The 18,541-nt window shown below is 45.3% G+C and overlaps 1 protein-coding gene across 1 annotated transcript; it reads left to right on the top strand.

Moving 5' to 3' along the window:
• Window positions 1–2,202: 2,202 nt before the first annotated feature.
• On the top strand, window positions 2,203–17,961 carry LOC137914838 (follistatin-related protein 1-like). Its single transcript, XM_068758332.1, has 11 exons — window positions 2,203–2,334; window positions 2,438–2,494; window positions 11,804–11,905; window positions 12,033–12,162; window positions 12,988–13,020; window positions 13,404–13,534; window positions 13,823–13,941; window positions 14,127–14,239; window positions 15,210–15,320; window positions 15,427–15,521; window positions 16,627–17,961. Exons 1-11 carry the CDS (start codon window positions 2,332–2,334, stop codon window positions 16,666–16,668), a joined length of 936 nt encoding a protein of 311 aa, XP_068614433.1. The 5' UTR covers window positions 2,203–2,331; the 3' UTR covers window positions 16,669–17,961.
• Window positions 17,962–18,541: the final 580 nt, after the last annotated feature.

Genomic DNA, 18,541 nt, shown 5'->3' with positions numbered 1-18,541 from the left:
GCCCGTTTCTGGAGAGCACCCGGCCAGCTCTTAATCTTAACACTTCACACATATGCAGGCTGCGGTGTCATACACAGAAATATGAGATCAATAATTGTTGTGATAAATATTCTCTCTGTTTATAGAAACAAAACGTGTCACAAGTTACGATTATTAACTGTTAACAATCAGATAGCGCTATTTTTTTTTTTTACATTGTTGTGAATATCTCTAAAGTGTGATAATAAAGTTATTTGGGTCAATTAAAAAAATAATCAATCATATTTAGTGGAGTTATGATAGGATTTAGTCTGTATCCTTGTATTTATTACTATGTACAAAAGCACGACTCGGATCTCCCAGAGATCTTTTATCAGATTTTATTTAAATATACACATCATTATTACATGTTATATATGATGCAACAACAACATAAAAACATGTTGACAGCTCCTTGGCCTCACTTAGGAAGTATCTTATTATCTTCTGGGGGACACACATCACTGTGGATTTGATTTCTGATCCAGCCTCAGAGTTTGCATGTTTGCCCCGTGTCTGCTTGGGTTTTCTGATTTCCTCCCACCTATGGACAATTTAGTGTAACCAATTCAACTAAGCTGCATGTTTTTGGTTGGGGGGGGGGGGGGGGAACCTGGAGAGAACCCACGCCGGCACGGGGAGAACACGCAGACTCCTCACAGAAAGGCTGCAAGTCGGATTCTAACCTGTGACCTTCTTGCTGTGAGGCAACAGCAATAATAATAATAATAGTAATAGTAATAATAATAATAATAATAATAATAGTAATAATAATAATAATAATAATTGACCTTCTGTATAAAAATACTTCCACCAAATATTTCCAGGTCAGTGAAATGAATGTAGCTGCTTGTACGGTATTAGTTTTTGAGGCTTCACTGACCCAAATAACACATTTTAGGATTCCTGTCTCCCCTTACAGCAAAATGTCGCAGCTTGAGGCGGGTCTGTGCTTGTCCACACACTAACTTCTCATGTCCTCCAGATCCTCCTCCTGGAATCAGCTCATTCCGGTCACCTGTGCTCCAAGGCTCACCTGCAGTGCTCTCTCTCTCTCTCTCTGGGTACATATACGTTATGTATATGCATGTATTGTTTTGTATTATAAACATGCCTCCCAGTTTATTGCTGCTGCAGAAACACATAAACTGCACTATAACGCGCCGTGTGCACGTCAAAAATATATTTATCTTCCAGCAGAAGGGAACACAAGGACTGTGAATTTTTTTTCAAGAAAACTCAAAAGGGAAATATGCATGAATGCGATGTTTATATATTGTGTATTTGTGAGTTTCATTCTGAGTGACTGCACCAACTCTCTGACCCTTTCAGGCGTTGATGGATGACGGTGAATATTTGAGATACTTCATGGAAAGCCCACCGGCAGAAAGCAGACAGAGACATCACACAAGCTAATGCCGCTGTTCCCCCTCCTGAATACTGTATGGCTTGTTGCACGTACATGCACAGAGCATGAATGTAAATCAGTAGCAGAGACGAATGCTTGGAGAGGAAATGTTCTTTGTTTGGAGCATGTAGCAGCAAGAAGTCTGACCTCCAGGCAGCAGCTTGCAGGACACAGTGAGAACAATGCTGTAAAAACGGTGCCCTTTTCTGAGATGCCCTTTGTTTCACAGATGTGTAAGTGTGTGTGTGTGTGTGTGTGTGTGTGTGTGTGTGTGTGTGAGTGTGTGTGTGTGTGTGTGTGTGTGTGAGAGAGAGAGAGAGAGTCTGTGCGTGCAAATGAATTCAGGGGAAAAAGTACGTCAAGCTTCTCTTCGAAAATTAAATTAGCATTTTTTGTGTGTTTGTGTGTGTTTGAGGATAACATGGAGTTTGGTGTTTGGGTGGGAGGAGGAAGTGTAAGTCTGCTTTCTTCACATGACGTCATCACACATCTGGTTTAGTTTATCTTTCATTGTTTCAGGTCATGTTTACCACAAAGATTTGACAAACACAAGTCCCTTTCTGTAAAGATCATCTGCACCACCAGCCTGGTCAGAGCGTTGCATGGCGTGCGTTGCGTGGCGTGGCGTGCGTGATGCAGCCAGCAGCGACGGGAGCCTCGAGCAGGGAGCCTCGAACAGGGAGGAGGAGTGGGAGACTTTATTCCTCCCTCGACTCCCCAGTGAACGTCCTCGGAGGAGCCCAGACCTTCTCATTGGCCACGGCGGAGAGAGAGGAGGAGGAGAGCCCGACGACCCGACGCGTCTCTCCCTCTCCGCTCCTCAGATTTCTTGAATCCGCGGATCTCCGGTTCGCCTCCCGACCAGCGTCCAGCGGATTCCCGAGTGGAGCGCCTGCATCTCCAGAATGGTGAGCCAGAAAAGTCCCTTTTCAAGTTTCCTCAGCCCGGATGGGGGTGAGAAACTCTCCCCATCGCTAAACCCGACTTTGTTCTTCCTCTTCTGGCGTCCAGATGTCGCCGAGCGTCGCCGCGCTGCTTCTGCTGGCCGTCGCTGTTTGTAACGCCGAGGTAAGTTTGCTTCAGACGGTTCTAAATGTCAAAATGTAATCCAAACGGGTGGTTTTAAACGTTTCATCTGCCAACATCTTCGCGCAAAGGTGTCCGTCTGCGTAACACCAACACAGCTTTGTTCACAGGAGGGGGGGGAAACATCTGGAAAACATCATCTGTCGCAAAACCCGCATTTACATGCAGAATCCTGCGTGTTATAGCTGGACCTATTTCTCTTCTCATGCAACCATTGTTCCCGTGTTGTTGGCACTCTGCGCAATTACGCGCTTCCTTCTGGAGGCAGTCAGACTCACAGTTTAATAAATAAATGCCCCCAGGACAACCCCCCCAAACAGAGACGGAATTATTCATCGAAATATGATTGCACATAGAAAAGTCGAAACAAACCAAATAAAAAGGAAATAACGAGTAATTCAATGTGTGAGCTGAGACAAACACAAATAAATCCGGCTGGACCAGAAACACGAATGTCTTATTGTGGAGCTTTTAGTTTACCAGAGCAACAAAAGAGCAACAGACAGCTGTGAAAAGAAAAGAAGGAAGGCTCGTGTTTGTGTGTGTGTGTGTGTGTGTGTGTGTGTGTGTGTGTGTGTGTTTGTGTGTGTGTGTGTGTGTGTGTGTGTGTGTGTGCATCTCAAAGCCCATCTTGCTGCTGTGCTTGATGTCCACTCATCGTCCACACAGGCTGCCACACGCTCCTCCGACTGGCAGCTGCTCCAACGGCAAACTGTGTTTGGGTGGTCATTTAACAGATGTTTGTGTGTGTACTGGGGGGGGGGGGGCACAAAGATAAACACAGAGGAGATAATGTGCTGACCTTATTAGCTGACCTTATATCACAGAGGGAAGGCTGGATCTAATGTTCTGAACTCTGTGAGAAAAGCAATTAAAAAAAATGTCAAACTATTGCTTTGAGAAGCAGAAACACACGGGCGGCTGTTGATGGTGACTGAAGACAGCTGTTTAACACCTGCCGTTGTGTTTAACACCTGCCGTTGTGTTTAACACCTGCCGTTGTGTTTACACCCGTGTTGACCACCACCACAGTTGCACGCTAATTAGAGGATGGGTTTTCAAATGCTTTAGCGACGGATAAATCAATTGTCTCATCACTCCCATCCTAATGTGAAGGCCGGCTCCTCTCTTAGCTCCCCCTGTTGTCCTTCCCTTTATTAGACTGCTGAGGGTGATCTGTGAGGTATGGTGAAGATAGAACACACAGCTGAGTGTGTTCAGTGTATGTTAATGGGGGGGGGGGGGCATTAGAAGAATCTATTCTGGAGGTAATTCCCCCGGTCATGCATGGGCTGCTGTCTGGCTGCATTCCACTGTGTTGTGTGAAGGAGGTCAACAAGTTGGAGCAAAGCGATGACAGGAGTGGATCCGATGAGCCCACAGGGCGTGTCGATATCGTTATACATAGGGAAAGACAAAATCTGGATGCTAACCCTTGATTTATTATGAAGGACTATGTTTTCTGAGGTGAGAAATACACAAGATGGTCCATCTATTAAACTAAACTCAGACGTTCTAGATTGCTCTTGGTATCTTTATACACCAACCATGAAAAGTAAACGTGAATCGGAGTTGATGTGTGTTTGTAATCAGTAAATGGGGTTTTCAATGTTAAAATAAAATATTTTTACTGACTCAGTTCTGGATCCGATCCGGATGAGATTCGGTGGTGAGATAGGGGCCCCCACCCTACACGACTGTGTCAAACTCCATAAGCATCAGTCAATAATCAACCGAGATACTGAGGAACACATTTTGAAGTTCCATTTACTGCAATGATACCAAACATTTCAAACTGATCCATAATCCAGGATCTCTTCTGGATCATCACCAAAATCTAAACATCTGTTCCTGGTAACATTCCCAACATGTCTTGAAGATTTCGTCCCGATCCGTCTGGAACCTTTTGAGTTATCTTGCTAACGGACGGACGGTTGGATGTGGGCGTGTTGGAATGTTATTCAAATGCAAAGCAGGTCAAGATAAAGTCTGAAGGGTTTGCAGCCCTGGGAGCTTGTGCAGCAACCTCCAGCATATAAACAGGGAGGAGTGATTATAGTTCCGTCTTCATGGCATGTGATGTTATTGTATCACCGGCTACGGTGCCAGAGTGGAAGGACACAGACACGATCTGCTCTGTCGCTGGATCTTAAAACAGGCAGCCTTCAAGAGGAAGTGAGGCCAACAAATAAACGACAAACAAGCTCTTCTTTCCTCTCAGGCAGGCCTGTAGCTGATAAAGAAAAGAAGACTGGAAGTTAAAGCCGGAAATCTGGAGGCAAGGGAATGACATTCCCTTCTCTGATCGGTTCGGCGTGACGATGACATTTCTCAATGAGTTGAAGTTTTTTTTATCCTGCGCTCTCGTGAGCTACTCTAATGAATGACAAAGATCCTGTCACTGAACGCATCATCTGCTGACCTCATCCTCCTCTTGCATAGACGGCGTCGTTGTCTGCCAGACGTTTTGATTATTTCTTATTCTTTATGAATATGCTAAATCCATTCATTGCATGATTCTACCCGCTGATCATCGCTGGCTGAAATCTCGTGTTGTTACGTCAAGTCATGGTTTAAAATTATTCCTCCTCTTTCTACTCAAGGAAAGACATAACATTTCAAAAAGTGTCATTGCTAATGATTAAGAGCACAAATTCACATTTAAAACAATTTTGATCGAATTAGCTGAAGACAACAGGGGAGTGAAGGGGGGGGGGGGTACGTTGTCAGAGCAGAGTAGGGTCTGTATTGACTTCCCCATAGTAGGGCAGAGAAAGGTAGCCTGGCTGACTGAGCCGCATGCTTCCAAGCAGCCTGCCACATTGCCATGTTGATGCCTGTTCTCTTGCATACAAGGTGGGCTAAAAATATCTGCCCAGGTGTGGGGGGGGCATGAAGGGACACCGTGTCCTCTGCAGGCCTGCTCTAATTACCGTAATTCTCGGTGTACAAGCCGCTACTTTTTTCCAATATTTTGAACCTTGCGGTTTATGCAACGACGCGGCAAATTTACGTATATTTTCCCACTTTCTTTACGAGCCGTGTTTCGTTAAAGACTATTTATTTTCGTTACAAAATTAACGCCCGCCCGCCCGGAGGGAAAGCCCCGCTTGCGCGTAGCTGGGGAGATCTGCGAGAAGGGCCCGGCGCTCGTCCAGAGTCGCCGCCGCCGGACCGCCGTACCCGGTCCCCGCCGCCTGTCCGCCATCCGCTACGCGGCGTCGGACGCGCCGCGTAGCGGGGAAGGAACCCACCCCCTCGACCTCCCGGGCGTCCCCACCCCTGCCGCACCACGCTCCCGCGGACGGAGGATGAGGGGGACGGGGGCAAGGGGGACGGGGACACCCGGCCAGGCGGGCGCGCGCGCCGCGCAGCCTCCGACGGGCGGAGAGGGGAGGGCGACGGGGCGACTGCTCCCCCAGCCGCGGCTCGAGCCCAGCCCCGCTTCGCACCCCAGCCCGACCGACCCAGCCCTTAGAGCCAATCCTTATCCCGAAGTTACGGATCTGATTTGCCGACTTCCCTTATTCTAACATGCCAGAGGCTGTTCACCTTGGAGACCTGCTGCGGATATCGTTACGAGCCGTGTTCCGTTAAATATCATTTGTCTCAATGCACTTGCGGCTTACGAATATGTGCGGCTTATTTTAGTACAAAATATATATATTTTTTAATTCAGTGGGTGCGGCTTTTTCACAGGTGCGCATAATAGTTCAGCAATTACGGTACTGGAGTCCAGCATCCGGCCATGGATCCAGCACAGGGACAGCGGAGGGCAGTGAGACAGAGCGATGTAAAACAGAAAGGAGACAGAGCGACAGTCATGCAATTATAGCAGAGGAGATTGGGGGGGGGGGGGGGGGGGGGGGTAAAGCTTTGGTGAGGGTGTTGAAAGGAAAACGGAGGGGTGTGCGTTGCTTTTCATGTCCCCGCAGTGCGTTCTCTTCACTCTCGGCTTGGCATAAAAGCAGTCCTCATTTAGCCTTTCCAAGCTCGACTTGTGTCTTATCATTAGCGGCGCTCTGCGCTCAAAGGCGTCACACACACGGATAAACACAAGCAAACAGCCGAGCACGACACTCAAAAGGTCTGTGTCTGGAAGATAATGTCACACGCTACCTTACGCCTGCGTGCTAAAAGTGGGCTACGAGTGGGTTTGAATCAGGAAAAGGAGAAAGGGAAGACGCACTGACGACAAGCCGTGTGTCTGCTTCCTCCAGATTCCGTCCTGTGCTCGTATTGAACGCACCTCGAGACCTGGCTGAGTCTGAAAGCAGACTGTTGTGGAGAATTGGGACGAGCGATTAACTGCTGGCGTCGTTCCAGCAGTAATTCTTAAATTCTTACGCGTAAAGCAGACATCCTTGATAAATGGGCTCATTTACACAGGTGAACTCTCAAGTGGGTTATTCGACGAGTTCTCCGGTGCACATTTTTGTCGCTTTCAAATACAACTTGTGGTATTTATTCAGCTAATTAAATAAAAACACAAAATAGAAGAGGAAAACTTTTTTACACAGACTAGATTTCTTTGGTGGCACTGGTGGCCTCTTGACTTTACATTTTAAATGGAAAAAAAGGCCTTTTGCTTCCAATCTCCCGTCTTTGTGCAGCTCTATTTATCTGCATTAAAACAGCAAACAGGTCTCCAGAGACTGGACATAGACAACGGTAAATGTTTCACGGATTCTCAGTGAGCTGTGGGGATGAATGAGGCAAAAAACACGACTCAGCCATTAGCCCTGACACTGAACTCAGAGACGAAGCGAAGGGCAGGGAAACGGAGCTGCTCAGTCTCCTGGCCTGAGCCTGGAGTGCCCCCCCCCCTCTCCCTTCCTCTAACCCCCCACTCTTTTCCTGGCAGTGGAAGAAAATGGCCAGGACAGAGCAGGGTGGCAGGGAAGGGACAGAAAGGTGGGAGAAAAAAAGAGTAAAGACTTTTGAGATAAAATGATAAGACAAGGAATTAGAGGGTAAAATGTGCAGTCTGTTGACAGGAATGACAACATCAGTATTTTATGCAGGAAGTAGACGCGTTTGGGCGGGACAAAGGCAGGACAGTCCTGTATGGGACTGACACGGTCACCTGGTGGGGACAAGAGACACTTTGGTCAACATACTCCGGGGTAGGGGAGGAGGGCGGTGCTGTGTTTAGAGCAGTTTATGCTCTCAAGTGACGCTTTAACTGCTGCCAGATGTGGCTCTGCCCAGACTGTGACTTTATTTTAGCCTCTTGCTTTCTTTCTTTCTCTTTTTTCCTCTTTCTTTTCCTCCATTCTTTTCTTTTCGGTTCTTTCTGTCCCCGTTTCTTTCTTTTGTTTCTTGTTTTCAGCTTTCTGAAACTGGGATGGTGAGTGTTAAGTCCCTAGACGGGGGTGACATCATCGTCCTCTCCACTGGCGCATTCCTTTCACACTGCATCAGATTTAGAGGAGAAGAGTGAAGAATACCAGAGAGCCCTTTACAAACCGGTCTTTATTAAGGGCCTCTTTCGTTCCTGCGGGTTTAAAATCAGATCTGGCCCCTCAGCCGGTATCTGAGACCACCCGCAGAACGCCCATGTTATCATGACACCCTCAAATGAGTCTTACTCTGGCCTCGCTATTCCAAGGACGTCGCCAGTCAACACTCAGAATGCGTCGTTATGGTGATTTCATGTGTTCTTCAGTGGAGATTTTCCTTGCTGTTGTCTCATCTCTGGAGGCGGAGGTACAGAGGAAATGATACTCACCCTGATTCGATATGTACAAAGACATAAATGAATAGATTCAGAAGTATTGAGGGCGGATTCGACTGGAATGAGTCAAAACCAGACCCGGTGGTTCGCTCTGTTGATCTCCTGTGAAATAAATTCCTTAAAGTAGAAAACGGCTTGAACGTGTCAGTGCCGTGTCTGGTGGACGAGTGCTTCTCTCATTCCCCTTCGGCTGTGTTCCCTTTCTCTTCCGGTGTGTTCTGCTTAGAGAGAGAGAGATTTGGGAGGGAGGTCTCGGACAGAAGTAGACGAGCTGCTCGGCCTGAGTTCTCCCTGTTGTTTTTGGCTGCTGGCTGTGAGCCCACATTTCATGGAGGCCGACGAAGGTTGGACAATCCATGGCTGGAGCGCTGGAACGGAGGGAAGAGCTGGAGAGAGAGTGAGGGGGGGGGGGGGGGGAGCAGAGGCACCTCTCTGACCTAAATACTGGCTCAAGATGAACTCTGTCAGACCCAAGCTGAGGCATAGTTTAGGAATGTAACCCCTCACCTCTTCTTTCCCGTTCAGTCTTGCTTGAGAAACGGCGATAAAGATTTGTGAGAGTAAAGTTGCCTCGCCGTGCTCAGACGCTGCGCTGTGGCATGAAAAGAGTGTTTAGATATTAAATGTTAAACGATTTCGATGAATTTACTCATACATGCACGCTCATAAGTTGTCAATTTTCTTCTTCTATTATTCTACAGAGACAAACGAGCTCTTTAAGACTTTAAATGAAACAAAACTAAACTAGTTTCGTATTTCTTAAGTTACACAACCAAGAAAAAGAATCTACCCAAAATGTTTCATCGTTCCCTTTATGCATATATGTACATTATTATCAGTTGTAAAGACAGGATGCATTGAAATCTACTGTCATACATGAAGTTATTTTGTTTTGCAGAAAGACTCAAGTCCGTATGAAAAGGAGAGGACACTGCTCCGTTGTTGAATTTCCTTTTCATGAATCTCCGTGTGTATAATCGACAGATCGAGCTGATCAAATGGATATTGCTGATTCTTTTTTCTCTCGTAACATCCATTATGCTATTTGTCATGAAGCGTGTATTGGAGCCAGTGTGTTTACAGTCTATAAATCAATGCTTTCTGTGCTAATGAGGGGCTGGTTGTGCATTATGGGAATGGGATTCCTGCTGGCTCTAATGTGGCATCCACAAGAGAGAAGCATTGATTGGGCTGCTAGATCAATGATGCATCTCACACACACACACACACACACACACACGTATGCACCAAACACAGAGCGGTCCCTTGGAGGTGGATAGGCTCCATTGGTCGTCTGCACTGTGCACTAACCGATGACAGAGACGCCCTGCTGGGGTTTCTGTGTGTCGGATGCAGATGTTGCGTCGCTGCTGTGGTGAGTCCTCATCAGCTGTGGATAATCACGATTTCATTTATTTATATGAAGAAAGAGATCGTTGGCCTTTATCTTTCGCCTGCCTCAGTTATCACGGGAGGAAATGACTGACACTGCACGACACACGCCGCGCTGTCTCTTCTCGTGCACAATGCATGCAGGGACTTGATGGCTCCTTTTATTGGTTTTTGCAATGAGAGACATGCTCGATAATGTCAGCCCTCACATCAAGATATCATCATTGACGACACATCCGCCATATAATGGAGCGTGTCCACGCGCTCCTGCTCACGGCAACAATGAAAGCAAAACGCAGGCGTGATTTATGGCGCCATAAGGCAGCCTGCTGTAATGAAGGCTGGAGTGTCATTCGCTTTCACCACTGCTGTCTGTGTGGAAACCTTTAAACGCCCTGCTGTGATCTCATTATGTGTTTAGCTCCATTTGATTTAGCTGATTGACACTTCTGCGATCTTGCCACAGCAGGAATCCCTACATGCCCTCGCCATAGCAACAATCCACTTGAATCAGCTGGAGAAAAAAACAGGGTGCCGTGCCTCCCTTTTAATTTGCCAAATGTCACGAATCCTTTGCTGGTTCTGCTCTGAGAGACGGACAGACTGCGCTCTACTGGTATCCCAGATTCATTTCAGGAGACCCATCTATTATTCATGTCCTCACCGGAGGTTTCTACAGGTTTCAGCAGGATTCCAGCCCATCTGTGACTAACAAACTAAAGTGTCCAACATCCTCAGAGCCAAAGGGGCTGCTTTGAACATTTTCCATGACCTCAACTTTATGTGTGTGTGTGCATGAGAGTGTTTAAATCATGCATAGAAGTGAACTGCTCGGCTCTCTCTCTCTCCATCTTCTTCTTTTTGCTCATCACTGAGTTTATTAGATTTCGATCACAATGACCCAGCTTTGTTTTCTAAGCTACATACCAGAACCTGAACTCGCTAACACGCGCAGCAGCTTGGAATCCAGATCACGTGTCCTGATACATGGAAGGCCGGCGCTCGGTCTCCCTCCTACAGGAAACGGCGGCTTGTGCAGGAGGAGGGGAGTCTAGAGGAGAAACATATCATGGGTATGGGAATTGGCCCAAAGGAAAACACAGCTCAGACTCCAGATGTGGAAACACCCTTCACACGCACACGCACACACACAAACACACAAGGGTTACCTTCTTTTGTAAATGGAGCATGGCCACTTCTCGAGCCTGGCGAACAAGCAGGCTGTAAAAGCAGGCGTGTCAGAGAACGGGGATCCTGAAGCATTTATCTAAACAGAAATGTTTATGTGTTTGTAGTTTTGTAGTTTTTGTAGTTTAAAAGTGTTTGTAGTTTTTGTATCACCCTGCTACCCGATCACATAATCTCCTTGGCGGAGGTAGCGACGTGTTGAAAAACAGCTTATGCTAAAAAGGGCACATTTACGCTTGGATAGTTTAAGTAATATTCATTTTGCTTTGATTAAATATCTAGTTTGTGGAAAATGTGACTGCAAAACAAAGTATATTTCACAATAAATTAGAAACAAAATGATGACAAATACTCGGCCAATCATTCATCTGCTGTTCTTTTCTTGACTTTCCACCAGATGTCTTGGAAAATTCTGAAGTGCTTCAAAGAAATGTTGCTGATGAGCAAATAAGATAAATTAGTCCAACCTAGTTTAAATGAATCTCGGGGGGGATTTTATACTGTCAATGCAGTAGAGAGTACACAGACTGTTTAGATCAGTAACAGAGTTATTTATCTAGCACCATTCAGAAACAAGCCAATAAAAAGGAGACATTAGAATGGAGTTAAATTGCAAACAAAAGACACAAAAAGCGAACAGAGAATAATCCAGGGGAGATGGATGAGGATGCATTCTGGATTTAAGTGATAGCTGTAGTAAACAACGCTGTTAACACCTGCTTTAAATGAGCAGACATCTCATTCTACAGTTCAGGAGAAACTGAAAGCTGTGTTGGCTTTCAGTGGCTTAAGTTTGATTGAGCGTGCTTTTAATATGAAAGCAGAATGAGATGTTGATTCCATAGAGAACGAGCATAGAGTGGGCGTTTTGAAATGTGGAGGGTGTCGACCACATTGGGGCCTGTGAATAGTGGATAACAGCGCAGCCTTGTGGTGGAAACCAGAGGCATGTCAGAATGTTTCTGTTCTTTCAGGAGGTGCAAAGCAAGAGCAAAGTGTGCGCCAATGTTTTCTGTGGGGCTGGCAGAGAGTGTGCCGTTAATGAGAAGGGGCAGCCCAGCTGTCTGTGCATAGAGGTGAGTGTTGGCTTTGCAGAGACCTATAAAATTGGTGTGAATATTTCTTTAAAAAGCTCTTGAGGTAAAGTTTTCCCTTATTTTTCACTTCTCTGGCTTGCGTCCCCCCCCTCCCCTGTCTTTACAGAGCTGCAAACCCCACAAGAGGTCAGTGTGTGGCAGCAACAGTAAGACCTACAGGAACCACTGCGAGCTCCACAGGGACGCTTGTCTGACCGGCCTGAAGATCCAGGTTGCCCACGATGGACACTGTCACGGTACAAGCAGCGGAACACAAGGCGCCTTCACCACAGGACCCCCCCCAAAGATGGACTGGACCCATTAGAAACTCACATATTTAAAATGTTTTCTACAGCTGCACGACATAATTGGAGAACCCTTGAGAACCCTTGAGAACCCTTGAGATTGATTTACCTCCAGATACGGAGGAGTGATGGGCAGGCAGCAACGTGCACGGAGAGCAGCAGAGGCACTGGAATTCTTGCAGCTAAATGCACCACGGGATTAGGAGAGAGTGTTTGCAGCAGACTGAGGAGAACGAGGCCTGTCATATGTTCATGTAGCAGTGCAGCTGGAGCGCTAGCTCAGGCTTCGCTCCATGTGTGACAATCGTCCTCCTCCAGGGTCGTCGTCTACTTCCTCTCTGAACTAATGCGATCCAGTGACAGCAGCACACACGCAGCTGAAAGCTTTTATTCAGATTCTCACTCAATTTTGATTTGAAACAGACGAGGGTGAAAAGTTCAGGGACGAGCATCGATACGAGCTGCAGCTATTGATCTGCTATGGTTACTGTTGGACTGAACTGAACTGTTGACCTGGTGCGTGAGTTCACAGCATTGCTCGTAAATTATATAAGGCTCGCCGAACTGCTGGCCTTGACCTCCAGAATCTATGTGTGTATCTGTGGAGCGTCTAAAGGGCTTTCTAATGTTACGCTGTGGCACGCTGAACAATGATCAGAGCCGTGAAGAAAATGGTTCTATATTGGTTTATATAATAATTCATGTTTATCAGTTATCCACATTTTTTAACCTTGAATGTTGTCTCACCTTTCTCATTTTTCATCTTGTTTTTTTCAGAGAAGAAAACTGAGCAGGCAGCCGCCAGCCCAGGTGAGGCCGTTCACGTATGCGTCTGCACACTTTTGAATGTATAATCAAAGGTCTTTAATTGTTCAGAATATTTAAAATGAGTTGATATTTAAAAAGAAAACACATTTAATTTATTATTAAGTCTGATCTTTTTGAGGTGAGAAGAAAATCCAAATTGAAATTTTTATTTTTTTTCATTTCAAACACGGGAATGCTGGAAATATTTATAAACATATTGATGTGTCTATTCTATTTGTTCTGTCACTATTTTATGCTCTAATGAAGGGCTCTAATGAACATGGCAACACTGATCTACACTCAGAAGGACAGGGGGCACTTGGGAAACAGATAAGCAGGCCCGAGTGTGCCCTTTAGTTGACGTATTGATGCCCCCACCCTTGCAGTGGTTTGCTACGCTGCTGACCGCAATGAGCTGAGGAGCCGTGTGATCCAGTGGCTGCAGACTGAGGTCGTGCCAGATGGCTGGTTTGTCAAGGGATCCAACATGTCTGATATCCTGCTCAGATACTTCAAGGTGGGCTTCTCTTCTCTGATGGGTGACACAAAGACTCACTCACGCACACACACACAACCCGGGAACTAGACACGGGGAGAACATACAAACTCCACACAGACAGGAATCCAAACAGGAACCTTCTTGCTGTGAGGCAACAGCGCTACCCACTGCACCACAGTGCCATCCTGCAGATATAGTTATTAATTAATTAATTATTAAAGTTCTCTCGATATCTATCTATGGCTAAGATTAACAGGATTTAGCCCGAGGTCAAAAAGGTGAAGAAGTCTGTTGATGTTTCTGCAGTCGTACGACAATGGCGATTCTCAGATGGACTCCTCAGAGCTGCTTAAATTCATCCAGCACAACGAGTCGGTTGTGGAGCTGCAGTCCTACGCAGACCAGGAGAGCAACAAGCTGCTCAGGTCAGTCCTCCCCCAGCTCCATATCGATGGGCTGCGGTGCTGTTTTAGGGTTCACAGCGTAAATCGCTGAGCCAGATCGGTGCAAACCGAACTGGAGGCCTCCTGTGGGAGCGTGCAGCTCTGCACGCACCCGTTCTAGGCCATTCTTCACGCCACTTATTTTGTGTTTGTATTGTGCTTCCCAGGAGCCTGTGTGTCGACGCGCTCATTGAACTCTCCGATGAGGACGCTGACTGGAAGCTCAGTTTTGATGAGTTCCTCAACTGTCTGAAGCCTGGCTTCAACCCCCCAGAGAAGAGTGAGTCTCAGAGGATGCTTTTATATCCATGCTAATGTAGCATCAACATGCACGCCAGCAGATACAGAATATAGATGCGCTGGACTGAGTTTAGACTAACAGTCCTGATATGCTTCAAACTGTTGGAAAGATTCTCAGTTGGCTCGGTCACCTGATCTTCTGTTTATCTGGGATAAAGGTCACAGGAAGTGGAGAAAAAACCCATGCAAAAGCACTGAACACACCCTCCACCCTTCAACACACACACGCCCACGTGCAGACAGGTGATCACCGAACCCACAATGCAGACCCTGAAGCCGAAAGCAGGTTCAAGGCTTTAATTAGTTGGGTGGAAAACCGAGGAAGACTTGGAGCAGGATGGATAACATAACAGTTCATACTAAAATTAAAGAGTTTTGGGGACACGGAGAATTACTACTGAAGGATTAACAACGAACTGGCGAGGAGTGGATGAACGATCTGGCCTTTTGAACTGTGCTTTCATTGGCTTGAGTGGGCTGCAGGTGTGTGAAGGTGAAAGCAGGAGCGAACGGTTGGGCCGCCCCGCCCAGCCTTAGACCACCAGGGGGGAACAAAACTGATAAAAAATAAAACAACAACAACAAGTGGGGAGGGGAAAATAGGTGAAAAAAAAACACAGAACACCAAATACTAGCAAATCCTACAACACACTCCAGCTGGCTTTACAATAGATAATTGCTTATAGAAATCAGCACTTTGAAACTTGAGTGTATCAAACTCGTGACATCTCAAAGCATTTCGGAAATATTTTGAGCTCTGACACTAGAAACTAGACATTTTTAAATCTTGCTGACTCCTTACTAGTAAACTTAAACTAGCAAACAGATAAAGGAGTAAAGCAATATGTGAAAATGTGGCATTTTCTTCATGCTGGCAAATCTTTGTCTTGGGAAATGAATTCTGCAGCCCACGACCTGGAGTTAGCTGGTTGTTGCGTGTGTTTCTGCAGAATGCGCCTTGGAGGATGAGACGTACGAGGACGGAGCCGAGACCCAGGTGGAGTGTAACCGCTGTGTTTGTGCCTGTGGTAACTGGGTCTGCACTGCTATGACCTGCGGCGGTAAGTTAAACCACCTGGAATTATATAAATGGTCTTGGCTCTTTGGATTGCACGCATTACTGTGAGTTCCCTGTGAACATCGTTGATTATTTCACAATGGGTCCAGATAAAACAGCAGATGGGGATGACTCAACAGACGTGGGGGCAGAGATGACTGAGGAGGAATGGAATCTCCGTGTGGCTGAGCTCAACAAGCACCAGGTCTGTCTTTCTGAAAGCCAGTGTACGCGATACAAAACTGTCATGTCAAAAAAATACAATAATAAATCATATGTTTCAACAAGATGTTTCTCACAGAATCATAGCTTTTCTATTTTAGAAAAGCTGCTTATAGGATTCTACTTTTATATTATAGCTGCATAAAGTATCACAGAGTTAAGGCCCAATGATTTGCATTGACAATCCTTCATCTTATCAACCTCATTACTGTTAGTGTGTTTCTGTGCTTGGAGCCTTTTGAAAGCAAAATGTTCAGCCAGCATAAAACGTTTCACAGCAGATTTGTTAACTGTGTGCCAACCCAAAAAATGCTAGGCGATGCAGCTTCATGGCTCAAAAGACGAACAAATAAACCAAAGTCCTCAGTGTCAGTGTCCTCCAGATTTTATTTCACAATCCCAATTTTAAAAAAAAATGTTGGTACACTCAGTAAAACAATAATGACACACAATGCGATCATGTTCCAATCTCTTTGCTATTTATTTGAAAACAGTGCAAAGAAAATATATTTAAATATCTGTGAGGGCAAACCGTTTGGCCGCTTCCGAACACGAGCTTCAGGTAGGGTTCGGTGGGTTGGGTGTGGGTCATCGTCAGATTATTGCTTTCAAATCTCCATCATGAGTGTAACATATTTTAGGAGTGTAATGTTAAATCACATCAGTAACATTTAAAATATATATATATATATATCCTAAGTGGCAGAATTTGGTAAATTTACTTGTGTCCAAAAATGGTTCAAATGGGCTGGCCATTGGTGTCAGTTCACTGATAGTTAAATGAACGAGGTTAGAACTAGGGCATGACTGTGCCAATAAGGTCATCAGGTATTCTGTACTGCAGAAAGGCAGCTCATAATAGGCTGCAAACAAATGTGACTCTGGAGGTTTTAGTTCTTCGCACCAATCTGAATGATTCAGTGACGAGGACCTTGCTTCATGGCTTTTAATGAGTAAAGCGTTCATAAATATTATATGTGTATTTCCAAAAACAATGAATGATAGATGCTTTGACCAAGACGCACTTTTATTAATGTTGTTAAATATTCTTCCTTCTGTGTGTCACTCGCTCCATTGCTTAACTACAGGAAACAGTTGAGAAGATGAAGAGCAGTACAAAAGAGGCCTAAATAAGGATGCAATGAAGAAGAGGATCATCGTCATCACCTGTAATCCATACTTGATTTACCATGCGGCCATGTGTCGTTATTAAACAGTTTTTTTTCATGTTTCTCTACTATGTTAATATTATACTTTTTTTTTACACTGTCAAGTTACGAAGTGTTTGTGTTGTAGTTTGTTAGCTTCTGGGACAATCCCTCGTGTTCAGTATTGTCGTGTTTGATTGTATTACGACGCTTCTACATTAACCCTGGGGATATATTTTTTTTACTACAATCATTATACTCTTACATTTATTCTCAATGGAATATGGAAGTCATAGTTTGTGAAAGCCGTGAGATTCCACCGTTTGAATGGGGGTGCACAGAGACGGTTGACCATGTGACACCGAGCACAGCGGGTTCGTTCACCACCTTAAGGTTCTAACAGAATCTGGGATAAGAAGCTACCAATGATTTGTGTCATCATTTAGAACTGCTAAAGCAAGTCACTCCTGGACCAATCCTCTCTACGCCGTCTCATTTTCCTCAGTTTATCACAAGCTTGAAATGAGTTTTTTAATCTTACTGCTAGAATAGACGTCTTCTACATTTGGCTCTACATACAGTGTGTTATTGGCCTGAGGCCTCAACCTTAAACCTTTCCCCATGTTATGCTCAGTTGAGTCTTTCTGCTGCTTTTTAGTGAACGCATCGGCACGGACGTCGTGGCCCTTCTTTCACTGTCGCGCAGCACAAAAGCACCCAGTTGAGACCTAATCTGAATATAGCATGGCGAATACTGAAACCAAAGTCTTTACGTTTGAATGATGTGCAGAACTCTCCAGGTGAAACAACACGCTGGACCCAGCAACAACACTATACCTGTACTTTCACCCTTATCACCCTTATCAGGACTAGCCTCAGTGTCGGCTGAAGTAGCTTAGATGCATCAATAAATTGGTGCATATACACTTTGTGTGTGTTTGTGTGACTGTATTAATGTGTGTGATAGTGAATTGTTATGCTGAGAGTAGTCTGGTTTGATACATTTTATTATTTGTTAAATTCCTATTTTAGAATTAGGAGGTTTGACAATAAAAAAAAACAGTGCCTTAAACAGCATCGCTCTCTACCTTTGCCTGCTATTATGCTTCGTAAAAAGAACGAGCGAGCTTTGTTGAAGTTTAGCGGTAGTGCTTTGGAATGCGATTCCTGATACATGTCAGTGTGAAAGTTGCATTTCTAGGTCTAACCTTTATATTCCACTAAAAGTGCAGAGACTGTAAGGAACACAGAAATATGCCAATAAAGCTCATACACCACCCCAAAGCTCCGTCGCTGTGTGCATTCATTTGAAGATTTTCATTATGCAGGGTGTCCATAAAGTCGCTTTACAACTTCAAAACATTCGTATAAAAGCAAATGAAGAGACAAATATGTGGAAATCCTGACAAAATGATGGTGGTGGTGTACTATCTTATCTTGCTGGAAAATGATGGTTGGCTGAAGGCCATCCAGTTGTGGTGCCACATATTCAGTCAAAAGGTCAAGGCAAAGAATAATGGACCAATGTCTTGATTGCACATGATCCCACACAACACATTCACCTTTGCTCTCTCTTAGTGAAGTTTCCTCGTCCGATTGGGATATTCTGACCCCCAGATGATCACATTATGCGTGCTCAGTTTCCCTGAAACATGAAACATTGCTTCATCACTAAAACAAACTCGGATGAGGGACGTTTCATCCTTAGAACTCTTTTTTTTTTGTCTGAGGTTACCATGTGGCTCAAGTGCCTGTAAGAGTTGCACTTTGAAAGCGTCCAATCAAGTTCTTTGTGCAGGACTTTGTCCACTGCTGAACCGGTGGCTCTAACGGTGTGGCAGCACTATGGATGGAC

Source organism: Brachionichthys hirsutus, unplaced genomic scaffold (assembly GCF_040956055.1).
Source record: "Brachionichthys hirsutus isolate HB-005 unplaced genomic scaffold, CSIRO-AGI_Bhir_v1 contig_919, whole genome shotgun sequence".
NCBI classification, from domain to species: Eukaryota; Metazoa; Chordata; class Actinopteri; order Lophiiformes; family Brachionichthyidae; genus Brachionichthys; species Brachionichthys hirsutus.
This window is presented reverse-complemented; position numbering and strand designations above follow the sequence as displayed.